We start from the raw sequence: 13,136 nt of genomic DNA, 5'->3' as shown, positions 1-13,136 counted from the left end.
TTTGGTTGTCAAGTTGTCTTGCAAATTGTTTCGGTCGTGTGTTTTCTGGCAAGAACAGGAAGAGGAAGCTAAAAGCTACTGCAAACCCGCCGAGCTCTCTCAAACCCCTCCTCCTCTACCTTTTTGTCTGTCTTGTGTGCCTGCGAATGTTTGAATATTGTTTACACGTTTGCGTGTCCATGTGTATGAGAGAGTACGCGTGAGTGTCAGTGAGCACTTATTTTAGACTAGCCTACACACACACACACACACACAGACTCGCAGACATACACACACACACACACACACACACACACACACACACACACACACACAAAATTAAGCTATACAGGTGAACAAGCGACCATCCTTAATTTTTGTTGTTTACTTGTTTACCCCTCGTCACCTCAATGTGAGCGATTTCATATGTTCAGAGGCCGCCCGGTGTGTGCTTGTGTGTAGGCTATAATTACTGTATTTCTACTTTTTGTTGCTTTTTGTTGCTTTGTACGTATTCTCACGATTTCTGTTAGTGTGCATGCATGCTCTCTGAAACTACAATAAATTCCAACAAAACTTCCTTATTGGATAACGAGCGGGTGTCACACACAAAATCAGTATACCGGTACCATTACCCGCCGGTGTCACGATTTCATCTTTCGCCTGTGTACATATTTCCCCCTCGACATATACTCAAGACTGAAATGTTTCCTGGTAAAATTAAGAAGTGAAATTATTTATGGACGAAAAGCATGTCAGTTTCTTGCATGTGAAGAAAATTGGTGGTAAAATGTGATAGATTTCACCCCAAAAATCGATTTCTTCGAAAACGTGTACTGAGTGGTTACGTCCCTTGAGCAAAGATCTTGTAGGCTACGCTCTTAGCGTAGCCTACAAGATCTTTGCCTTGAGTAAGAAGGAAAACATTTTAGGATGAACAAAATGTTATCGAAGGGTGTTTTTTTGTTCAGTGTAGAGTTTATACTAGATCAACGAGGCCGTGAAGCGAAGTATCAACACGGCGAAAGATGAAAACGTCACACCGGCTCAGTTATCACACCAAAATTAATAGTCGACAAATGAGCCAAGACAGGGTAAGTGAGTGACTGTCTGTTAGTGTGTTTGTGTGTGTGAGTGTGTATGGAGAGAACGGGGGAAGAGAGGCAGAGAAACTGACAAAGTTGACAGTGAAAGTGCATTCATTCCAAGCCTGTTGCACGCTGAAAACGTCGCAGTAAAACAGACACCACGCGGCACGGGCGGCTAAACACGCAATCAATACAATAGTGGTGGCCCTTGAAGGCACAGGCTGAAAGCTGTGTGAACATTGCCTTATTTGGACAGAGCCGGCGAGTTCGCTTCATATCGCGTAGCTGTCAAAACAGGACCCGGAAACCAGTCAAGTGGCACAACAAAGTCAGACTTCTTGCCCTGGTTGGTGTCTCGTAGTAATATTAACGAATCAAGACTGCTTATACTGAGTGAGTGACGCGCGGCGCGATATTCAGACCGCCCTTCACTATTCACTTCTCGGTCCTTGTGACGTTGCGGCCCGTATAAAGTTCACGCACGCCGCACAACCTCGCTCATTCTGTCGCTAGCTTGCTGCTGTACGGTCGACGACACTCGTCTTCTCGCGGGATATATTTCTCAGTGTTCTGAAGGTTTTAACCCTCGACTTACTCCCAACCAATAATCATGTGTGACGAAGATGTTGCCGCTCTTGTGATCGACAATGGATCCGGCATGTGCAAAGCCGGCTTCGCTGGAGATGATGCTCCCAGAGCCGTCTTCCCCTCCATCGTGGGGCGACCCAGACATCAGGTATGTCATGTCTGCCAATGAAAATTGTGTGTATGAGTCGTAACAATGTCAGGTTATGGATTGTGGCCTTTTTTTGTCATTGAGAAGTGTGGTCAATATCTTTCTCGTTATGTGTAGGTTGATAACCTGTCGGTTTGTTGGTGTATCGCGAATTATCATTGTCTCGCACCTTACCCACGCCCAGTCACGGTTATATTTCCCCCCACTTGCTGTAGATACTAGATCTACTGCACAATCATTACTTCTTTGTAATTTACACCGTAAGCAAAAATCAGCGTGAAACCGGGAAGAAATATTCGACAATAGTCAAAGTGAGACACTCGTTCCATGGATTTTACGATCTGCTCCAAACCTCGGCATTTATATATAAATGAAAAATTATCCCCCCCACCAACAAAAAATAAAAAATAAAAATCACGCAAAACTTCAGCAGGAAACTGCCGGGTGCGGTGAATCTCGTGCAACGCACGTTTCCCCCTTGACTCTCTCTGTCCGATACACGACCGGTTCGAATCCACTGACCGGCCAATGCAAAAAAAAACTCGTCATTGTGTGCTGTGCAAACGTTGAAAGTAAAACACTGGCAAAGGCTCCATTCACGCCCAACCCCCCCTTCAGGTCATACGCGCTCAGTTTACTGGGGATGTTGTGGAAAAGTGTGTTCTGGCTGACTTTGAAACACTGTCGTCTGCAGAACACTGGGACGATAGTGATATTATAAAGAATTTGAGATTGGCATTGAAGCGTTGGATAATCGTTATTTTGCACACCGGTAAATCAAGTTTGGTCCTTTCTACTATTTATGCACTACAATATGCAGTTTTTGCAAACACGAAAACTTGTAAAAACGAGGTTTGTCACTTTCTTAGCAACTTCGAACCGTCGAAATTCGAATGACGAATTCGCCGGCCGGCTTCACTTCAGCGATACATTTGCATATCAATCATTGCCTTGCCGCCGTTGTCACTTATCGCAGTGTCCTCTATTTTCTCACCCACGGGAGCCCCCGCATGGGAGTGGTCCCGAGAGAGGAGGAGTGTAGAGTTTGGGGAGGGGGGTGGGGGTATAGTCTGGAGGGCATACTGACGTGGTTGACATGAATAAACTCGACCTATTTACATGTGACAAATCTCTGTTCGGTTGCCCTCCGTTCTCTCTCTGCCCGGCGGGAAAGTTAGGAGTGGCGTGCTCGAACAAGTGACCAATCAAGTTATAGCAGTGAAATGCTAGGGGAGGGGGAGAGGGCTTCCTCTTCTATACGATACCTTTTACTGACTCAGCCATTGAGTATTGAATGGAAATTCTTTTCGCCTATATTTGAAAACAAGAATGGGGTGGGGCCTGTCACTGGTTGAAGAATTTTTATTTTATGAGCTCTCTCCTGAACATTTCTCCCGGATCTTTTGCATACTGTGTGCGTAGTGGGAAGAGGGGGGAGTGTGGGGTGGAGATTGGCTGTGTAAGTAAGGGGAGCAGTTGCACACTGCTGAACGTTCTTTTTCTTTACCGTCTTTTCTTTTCTTTTTATGTTTTCTGTCTTTTCTTATCTCCCTTTCTCTTTTTACATTTAGTCAAGTTTTAACTAAATGTTTTAACATAGAGAGGGGAATCGAGACGAGGGTCGTGGTGTGTGTGTGTCTGTCTGTGCGTGTGTGTGTAGAGCGATTCAGACTAAACTACTGGACTGATCTTTATGAATTTGACATGAGAGTTCCTGGGAATGATATCCCCGGACATTTTTTTCCTTTTTTCGATAAATACCTTTGATGACGTCATATCCGGCTTTTTGTAAAAGTTTAGGCGGCACTGTCACCCCCTCATTTTTCAATCAAATTGATTGAAATTTTGGCAAAGCAATTGTCGACGAAGGCCGGACTTCGGTATTGCATTTCAGCTTGGTGGCTTAAAAACTAATGAGTGAGTTTGGTCATTAAAAATCGGAAACTTGTAAGGCCAAAAAAAAAAAAATGTCTGTTTAGGGTAACCCGACCGACCCTATCGATTTGGCGCCGACCCAAAAACTTTTTTTTGATTTAAAAAAAAAAAGAGGTAAAAATGTTAAAAAGAGACATTTGGCGTTTCTTTCTCTCCCTTTCTCTCTGTTTTATTTATACGTTAGTTTTGAAACATGTATTCATCAAATATAAGAAGTGAATTTACACACACACACACACAAAAAAAAAACAAACCTACCTACCTACCGACCCTACTTTTTTTGGTCATGTTACCCTAAACAGACAATTTTTTTTTTTTGGCCTAATTAAAATTATTTTTTTATTAAACGATTTAAAAACAATTTCATCTTATTCTTCGTCATTTTCTGATTCCAAAAACATAAATATGTTATATTTGGATTAAAAACAAGCTCTGAACATTAAAAATATAAAAATTATGATCAAAATTAAATTTCTGAAATCGATTTAAAAACAATTTCGTCTTATTCCTTGTCGGTTTCTGATTCCAAAAACATATAGATATATGTTTGGATTAAAAACACGCTCAGAAAGTTAAAACGAAGAGAGGTACAGTAAAGCGTGCTATGAAGCACAGCGCAACCGCTGCCGCGCCAAACAGGCTAATCACTTTCACTGCCTTTTGCACTAGCGGCGGACTACGTTCAGTTTCATTCTGTGAGTTCCACAGCTTGACTAAATGTAGTAATTTCGCCTTACGCGACTTGTTCTTTCTTTGCTTCAAACTGATAAATATCGACCTTTCCGCAGATTCCGTCTCTTTATTGCGTACCGGTTACAACAAAAAGTTAAGAACGTGCAGACTTGCTGTGTCTTTTTCGCCCCGTTTTTTGACATTTCTCCAGCAAAAAGACCCTCACAAATGTCATGTCAACCCCACTCTTTGTGAAGGTTACGGAGCCCTTGAAGTAACTGATTGTATACCATTTTTCCTCGGTAATGCAATGTGTAGTTTTTAACTGGCCAATTATCAAACCATATGAGGTCTTATCAGCCTAGTCAGCATACATTGATGGATATAAATGTAGCATTGGCCAACTTTCGAACTGGTAAATTTTATTTGTATTTGGGGTAAAGCGGCACTAAAGGTAATCGTTTTTGATAGTATTTTTTGTATAGTGTTTGTACTTTGTTTCTTTTCACCGATTATGCTATGCTCTTCTTCTTCTTCTTCGGCGTTCCAGTATGCTATGCTCAAAAGATACCAATGGTATTTTAACCTTGCTTTCTTCTGCGTGGTGACAGTTTCACGAAAACTGGATGATGGCGATTCGACATGCACAAGTTTGAAAATTACGGTTCGACGCTGATAGTGATATTTAGAATAGGAAAGTTAAAACTAAGAGGCTTATACTTAAAAGAGTATGGTTGTTGTAACCCTGCATCAAAATACCCGCGTAAGGCGCTTAGAAAGTGTAAGGAGCATAGAGCTACAGTATGATTTGCGCTATATCAATTATCGTTAATATTATACTCCTTCTTCCAGACTGACAGTGACACCTATTTTGCCTCGCTATCTTTTACACAGAGGGGTGTCCTTCGATTTCTAGATTCACACATTTAAAACGACTGAGCGAGATTTCTTTTGCTTGATTACCCCCCGCCCACCGCTATATTACACCCCCCCCCCCCCCCATCTGATTAGCCGTCGGCGAAATAACAAGGAAGTAAGAACTGAGCCTCATTCAAGGATGTATTGAAACGAAGAGCACAAATATGGTGCGACTGAGAACACCTGCTAACAGGAAGAAACTTGCGCTGAGAAAGCGGATGTTAAATGTGCCTCTTGCTGTTCGAGTAGAATATGACTTCCGTTTGATAACCACTGACTCGGCTAGCTTCTCTGGCACGGAATTGTAGACAGTAGCTTGGAGTTGAAAAGAAGTTACAGGCATGGGAATTGTCCGCCGAAAGGCAAATTTCCGCCGAATTTTTTTGTTGTTCCGCCGATAAAGCAAGTGTTCGCCGAAAAAATAAATGGGGGAGGCAAAAATGGTTCTAAAAACTGAATTTAAGGGCAAACTTGGAGCTTATATGACACCAAATTGCACCATTTGGGTTCTTTGGAGAAACAAAATTCCGGGGGGGCATGCCCCCGAACCCCCCAAGCAGGGCTAGGCGCTTCGCGCCGTCGACTTTGCCATTACTTACACATTTTCAGCCTTTAAAAAAAAAAAAAATTCAATTCCCATGCCTGGAAGTAGCTCCTCCCCAATAAATGTTTCTTTTGTGTGTTTGTAAGCATGCTATTCCAGCAAAATAACAATCACAGTTATGCTGTGCTGCTTCGGTGGTTGTCAGTTTTTGTGTCTGTTTTATGATCAGTTCACTAATTTTGATTCGCTCCCCCCGCGGGTTAGGGGGAAGAATTTACCCGATGCTCCCCAGCATGTCGTAAGAGGCGACTAACGGATTCTGTTTCTCCTTTTACCCTTGTTAAGTGTTTCTTGTATAGAATATAGTCAATGTTTGTAAAGATTTTAGTCAAGCAGTATGTAAGAAATGTTAAGTCCTTTGTACTGGAAACTTGCATTCTCCCGTTGCAAGCCCCTGGAGCAATTTTTTTTATTCGTGCCTTTGTGAACAAGAAACAATTAACAAGTGGCTCTATCCCATCTCACCCCCTTTCCCCGTCGCGATATAACTTTCGTGGTTGAAAACGACGTTAAACACCAAATAAAGAAAGAATTTTGATTCGCTCTTGTTTGTTTCAGGGTGTTATGGTTGGTATGGGCCAGAAGGACAGCTATGTGGGAGACGAGGCCCAGAGCAAGCGTGGTATCCTCACCCTCAAGTACCCCATCGAGCACGGCATAGTCACCAACTGGGACGACATGGAGAAGATCTGGCATCACACCTTCTACAACGAGCTGCGTGTGGCCCCCGAGGAGCACCCCGTCCTGCTCACAGAGGCTCCCCTCAACCCCAAGGCCAACCGTGAGAAGATGACCCAGATCATGTTCGAGACCTTCAACTCGCCCGCCATGTACGTGGCCATCCAGGCCGTGTTGTCCCTGTACGCTTCTGGTCGTACCACTGGTATCGTCTTGGACTCTGGTGATGGTGTCACCCATACCGTGCCCATCTACGAGGGTTACGCCCTTCCCCACGCAATCATGAGGCTGGATTTGGCCGGCCGTGACCTCACAGACTACCTGATGAAGATCCTGACCGAGCGTGGCTACAGCTTCACCACCACTGCTGAGCGTGAGATCGTCCGTGACATCAAGGAGAAGCTCTGCTACGTGGCCCTGGACTTCGAGCAGGAGATGCAGACCGCTGCCTCCTCCTCATCCCTGGAGAAGAGCTACGAGCTTCCCGACGGTCAGGTGATCACCATTGGCAACGAGCGCTTCCGTTGCCCCGAGGCCATGCTTCAGCCATCTTTCCTGGGTATGGAATCTGCCGGTGTGCACGAGACCACCTACAACTCAATCATGAAGTGTGACGTCGACATTCGTAAAGACTTGTACGCCAACACTGTGCTATCTGGTGGCTCCACCATGTACCCCGGCATCGCCGACAGAATGCAGAAGGAGATCTCTGCCCTCGCCCCTCCCACCATGAAGATCAAGATCATCGCTCCCCCTGAGCGCAAGTACTCTGTATGGATCGGCGGCTCCATCCTCGCCTCCCTGTCCACCTTCCAGCAGATGTGGATCTCCAAGCAGGAGTACGACGAGTCCGGTCCCTCCATCGTGCACAGGAAGTGCTTCTAAACTGTTCAGAAAACTCTTCGCAGTTCTCTTCTCTGCAGTATTTTTGCCTTGTGATCCCCGAGAAAGACCGAGAGTGATGTTTCATGGCGAAATCAAATTTCAATTTCGTTCAAGGCAAGAGCGCTTGTATTTCGGTACAATCCGACATACTTCAACATCTCACTGACTGCTCAGCTATAAATTCTTTGTCTGTGTTCAGGTTGAAAAGCTGTTATTATTATGCACAATCATGTATTATGTCCCTGTTGATTTTTCTACGAAAACAAAGATAGAAATCCAAGTTTCCTGTTCGGAGTTGAAACTCTTGTATGTCTGTTACTGCGGTGTGTGTGTGTGTGTGTGTCTCTCTCTCTCTCTCTCTCTCTCTCTCTCTCTCTCTCTCTCTCTCTCTCTCTCTCTCTCTCTCTCTCTCTCTCTCTGAGATGTGTTTCCGAGTGTGAGTTGATGACTGAGTATGAGTGTGATAAACTGTTTGAGGGAATAACAAATGCCAAAACATGCCCCACCAACACAGTATTAAGATACTAGCCTACACAATACCATCCGATGACTGTCAGCACACTCGAATGTAACAGCACAAATATCATGTTCACCGCTAAAGATCTGTCCAGGCATTTTACCTTGAACAAGTCAACTTTACAAGGGCCTCCTTTCACTTATACACGTACCCCAACACAGCAGCCTGGCTGCATTCTATTCACAGTGCGATACACTTACCCCAACACAGCAGCCTGGCTGCATTCTATGAATTCACAGTGCGATACACTTACCCCAACACAGCAGCCTGGCTGCATTCTATTCACAGTGCGATACACTTACCCCAACACAGCAGCCTGGCTGCATTCTATTCACAGTGCGATACACTTAACCCAACACAGCAGCCTGGCTGCATTCTATTCACAGTGCGTATTTTTTTTGCGCGTGAAGGAATGTACCTTTGTTTTAAGTTACATTTTTTTTATGAAAACATCAGAGACAACAAATCAACACTTTTTCAAAGTACCATGCGATTAGTCAACCAAGCACGTTGCTTTTCGGGGGGAATGTTTCCAAAGGACGGAAGGCAAAGAACCAACTTCCGCTCATTAAGATGAAACAGTTCCCGTTATCAGAGTTGCACAGCTATGCAATTTTAGCTTTAAACAAATTAAAGGTTGCATCTTTACCACGCGGATTGATCTGTCTCTTAGTCTTATACTCGGGATGACCATGTTTCCACTTGGTACACATACCAAAACTCTACAGCCGGACTGCTTACTGTGCAGAGTGAGAATGTTTAAGGCCAAAAAAAAAGTCTGTTTACGGTATCCCGACCAACCCTATTTTTTTCGCGCGACCCTAGACTTTTTTTTGGCATTTGGGGAAAAAAATAAAAAAAAAAGCAGACAAGTGATCACCCCTACCCACCCCCCTGCGGGTAAGAACCAATCAAATCAATCCCAACCCATAGTACTAAAATGTTACTTCCTGCAGTCACAGAAGAGTAAACGAAAAATGTGGGGAATCCCCCAAACTATGTGTACAATTCCACATCCTGGTTATCTATGTTACTTCTCGTGATTGTTTTTACAAGTCCACTATTATAGGCAAACAGAAGAGAGAACAAGTCGCGTAAGGCGAAATTACTACATTTAGTCAAGCTGTGGAACTCACAGAATGAAACTGAACGCACTGCATTTTTTCACAATGACCGTAGTCCGCCGCTAGTGCAAAAGGCAGTTAACTTGAGTGACGAGCCTATTCAGCGCGGTAGCGGTTGCGCTGTGCTGCATAGCACGCTTTACTGTACCTCTCTTCGTTTTAACTTTCTGAGCGTATTTTTAATACAAACATATCATATCTATATGTTTTTGGAATCAGGAACCGACAAGGAATAAGATGAAATTGTTTTTAAAACGATTTCGGAAATTTAATTTTAATCATAATTTTTATAGTTTTAATTTTCAGAGCTTGTTTTTAATCCGAATATAACATATTTATATGTTTTTGGAATCAGAACATGATGAAGAATAAAATAAAAGTAATTTTGGATCGTTTTATTAAAAAATAATTTTAATTACAATTTTCAGATTTTTAATGACCAAAGTCATTAATTAATTTTTAAGCCTCCATACTGAAATGCAATACCGAAGTCCGGCCTTCGTCGAAGATTGCTTGGCCAAAATTTCAATCAATTTGATTGAAAAATGAAGGTGTGACAGTGCCGCCTCAACCTTTACAAAAAGCCGGATATGACGTCATAAAAGACATTTATCGAAAAAATGAAAAAAAACATCTGGGGATTTTATACCCAGGAACTCTCATGTAAAATTTCATAAAGATCGGTCCAGTAGGTTAGTCTGAATCGCTCTACACACACACACGCACAGACACACGCACACACACATGTACACCACGACCCTCGTCTCGATTCCCCCTCTATGTTAAAACATTTAGTCAAAACTTGACTAAATGTAAACAGTGCACAGTCGGACCTACCATGCAAACACCAGTTCTTCCCATTCTTTGGTAGGTATGGTCACAGAACAAATTTGACATTTATAGTATAAATGCTATTATACCCCCCGAGTAAAAAAAATGACAACGCACAAGAAAATTGGTTATATTGGGATTTCTTTTTATCTCAACAAAACGAGGTTTCAACATCATTACCAGAGCAAAGGAGGCGAAACAACATGCAAAAAAACCAGACCCGTTCTATTGTTCTAAGCTTTGTAACCTTAGATATTTAATGTACGGCTGTTTCTCAATTGCGGCGGTAGTGTGTCTACCAGATCGCAGACCTATAAAGGGAATCCCCTGAATCGCAAACAATAAAAATAATGATAAAAATAAATAAAAAATACTTCCCTGAAATTCAGGTCATTCTTGTTGAATTCAAAGAGATTTGTGTATTCAAGTCAATGGTACGTGAACTGAATATTCATTTTTATGCAAATCAGTTGTATTCACGAAGGCTTGTTTAAGCGTGCAGTGTTTGACCAATCAAAACCAGAGAGTTGACATTATTGTATTATAGTCAACTAAATATTCTTTTTTTGTATGCAAATCAGTTGTATTCACGAAGGTATGTTAAGTGTGCAGTCAAAACCAGAGAGTTGTCAACCAGGAAAGAATGTCTTCCTGTTTGAAAAAATCCACATCAGAATGGTTATGGTTTGTGGTGGTCCTTTGACACCGCCAACAACTTCCTCTTTCTCATGAGATAAGGAAATACCCAAGAAGAACATTCGCGTACTGAGACTTGTTTGATTTTCAACAATTCAAAGCCCATTTAGGGTAAGGATTCAACTTTGATGGGACCTTGTTTCTTTGATTGTGTGTGTGTGTGTGTGTGTGTGTGTGTGTGTGTGTGTGTGTGTGAGTATGTGTGTGTGTGTTTCTTAAAGGGAATTTGTCAACCGAAACCTTTCAGAATAGTTTCTGTGTGTAGCGAATTAAAGGTAAAAATGTTAAAAGAAGTTTTGTACACGTACAACACGCTGGCTAACTCCAAGAGTTTTTCTTGCCCTCCTCAACTCTCTAGTGTTTAAAGCCCTCGTTCATACGTGCTGACATGGTAGAAAGAAAGAAATGTGCGATCTTTCAGTTTTTGTATTGTTTGGCTCCATTGCTTTAGAATAACCAAGTTTTCATAGCAATTAGAAACAGTTCGCTGGATGGGGCTCAATCAATCAATGAGTCTTATATCGCGCATATTCCGTGGGTACAGTTCTAGGCGCTCTGCAGTGATGCCGTGTGAGATGAAATTTTATACGGCCAGTAGATTGCAGCCATTTCGGCGCATATTTACCTTTCACGGCCTATTATTCCAAGTCACACGGGTATAGGTAGACAATTATTAACTGTGCCTAAGCAATTTTGCCAGGAAAGACCCTTTTGTCAATCGTGGGATCTTTAACGTGCACACCCAATGTAGTGTACACGGGGGGAGGTTCGGACACCGAAGAGAGTCTGCACACAAAGTTGACTCTGTGAAATAAATTTCCGCCGAACCTGGGATCGAACTCACGCTGACAGCGGCCAACTGAATACAAATCCAGCGCGCTACCAACTGAGCTTTATCCCCGCTAGCCCTTTCTAGCACGTCGTTGCATTAGTTGTTGCTCAATTTGTATGTAATCCCTTGCATAGTTTGAGGAATGTAACATCTTCAAAACTGGTAATAAATGGAGGAATGATTAGCACGCGTGAAAAGATGTCAGGATAACGTACACGCTCAAAGATGTATAAACACAAGTTCTTTAACAGACATACACACCCACGCACACACACACGCACGCACAAGCATGCTACACACACACACACACACGCACGCACAAGCATGCTACACACACACACACGCACAAGCGCACACGCATGCTACACACACACTTTCTCTCTCTCTCTCTCTCACACACACACACACACACGCAAACACATATGTATATACTCACACTTTCTCCCTATCTCTCTCTCTTTCTTTCCCTCTCTCTCCCTCTCTCCTCCACCCCACAAACACGAACGTTTTTATTTTTATAAGTAGAAAGTGTCTCGAATATAGTCAATATAGCTAGTAGGCCTAAGCTGATTTGGGTTTGATACGACCGTCATCCGCTCACTACCAAGGGCAAGGTACACAGCTTCAGCTCAATCAACCCATCAACACTAGAGATCCCAGTGTCAACAGAATGGCAGATGGACAGAGTAAAACCTATACAGTGGTACCCCATTTAACACACCTAAAAATAAATCTCACATAATCAGGTCTTGAAAGGAGGGAGTAAATTTACTTAGATTTTGAACCGAAAATCTCCAAAACAAGGTCTCAAAAGGGAGTAAGTCTTAAATTGGTGGTGGGGGGGGGGGGGGGGGGTTGGTGTGGGTCACAGTGTGTGGCGGGGGGGGGGGGGGTCTTAAAAGGGGGATTCCATTGTAACCTGATTTTTTTTTTTTTACTTTTGGGAAGACGCTTAAGTGTGCCCTTTTAATCGATAAACAATAAGATTATATAACACACTTGGTATCTGTATGTTTACTTACTTACTTACTTAGGCCATTATGAACCCCCGGGGGAGCATAGGCCATCGACGACAATTCTCCATCCGACACGGTCCTGGGCTGCCCTTTCGATCTGGCTCCAGGTCTTCCCCTGCCTGTTGATCTCTGCTTCAGTGTCTCGTCTCCAGCTGTTGCGCGGCCGGCCTCTCTTCCTTTTCCCTTGTGGATTCCACTTCAGGGCTTGCCTCGTGATACTGGATGCTGGCTTTCTCAGGGTGTGCCCTATCCAGCCCCATTTCCTCCGGAGAATTTGCTGCGCCGCTGGTTTCTGGTCAGCTCTCTGCCAAAGGTCTTCATTTCGGATTCTGTCCGTCCATCTGATGTTTAGGATGCGCCTCAAGCAGGTGTTGACAAAGATTTGGATCTTTCCCAGCATGGTCTCTGTTGTCCTCCATGTCTCACACCCATAGAGAAGAACAGACTTGACATTTGAATTGAAGATCCGAAGCTTCGTTCTTTGGCTAATCTCCTTGGAACTCCAGATCTTCTTTAGCATGACAAAGGCTCCCCGTGCTTTCCCAATCCTTGCTTTGACGTCCCTGTCCGAGCCTCCTTGTCCGTCAGTGATGCTCCCCAGGTATACAAAGGACTCCACTTCCTT

General features: G+C 43.3%; 1 protein-coding gene across 1 annotated transcript; it reads left to right on the top strand.

The window, feature by feature from the left end:
• The first annotated feature begins 1,559 nt into the window (after positions 1–1,559).
• LOC138966781 (actin, cytoplasmic-like) lies at positions 1,560–7,732 on the top strand. The gene is made up of 2 exons (XM_070339118.1): positions 1,560–1,803; positions 6,491–7,732. Exons 1-2 carry the CDS (start codon positions 1,678–1,680, stop codon positions 7,493–7,495), a joined length of 1,131 nt encoding a protein of 376 aa, XP_070195219.1. The 5' UTR covers positions 1,560–1,677; the 3' UTR covers positions 7,496–7,732.
• Positions 7,733–13,136: the final 5,404 nt, after the last annotated feature.

The sequence above is a fragment of the Littorina saxatilis genome, linkage group LG5 (assembly GCF_037325665.1).
Source record: "Littorina saxatilis isolate snail1 linkage group LG5, US_GU_Lsax_2.0, whole genome shotgun sequence".
Classification (NCBI taxonomy): Eukaryota; Metazoa; Mollusca; class Gastropoda; order Littorinimorpha; family Littorinidae; genus Littorina; species Littorina saxatilis.
This window is presented reverse-complemented; position numbering and strand designations above follow the sequence as displayed.

Bases quoted from the DNA above. Each gene is read 5' to 3' on its own strand.
- LOC138966781 (XM_070339118.1), top strand. From the start codon at position 1,678: ATGTGTGACGAAGATGTTGCCGCTCTTGTGATCGACAATGGATCCGGC. The intron at 1,804-6,490 runs GTATGTCATGTC...TGTTTGTTTCAG, and splicing joins TGGGGCGACCCAGACATCAG to GGTGTTATGGTTGGTATGGG.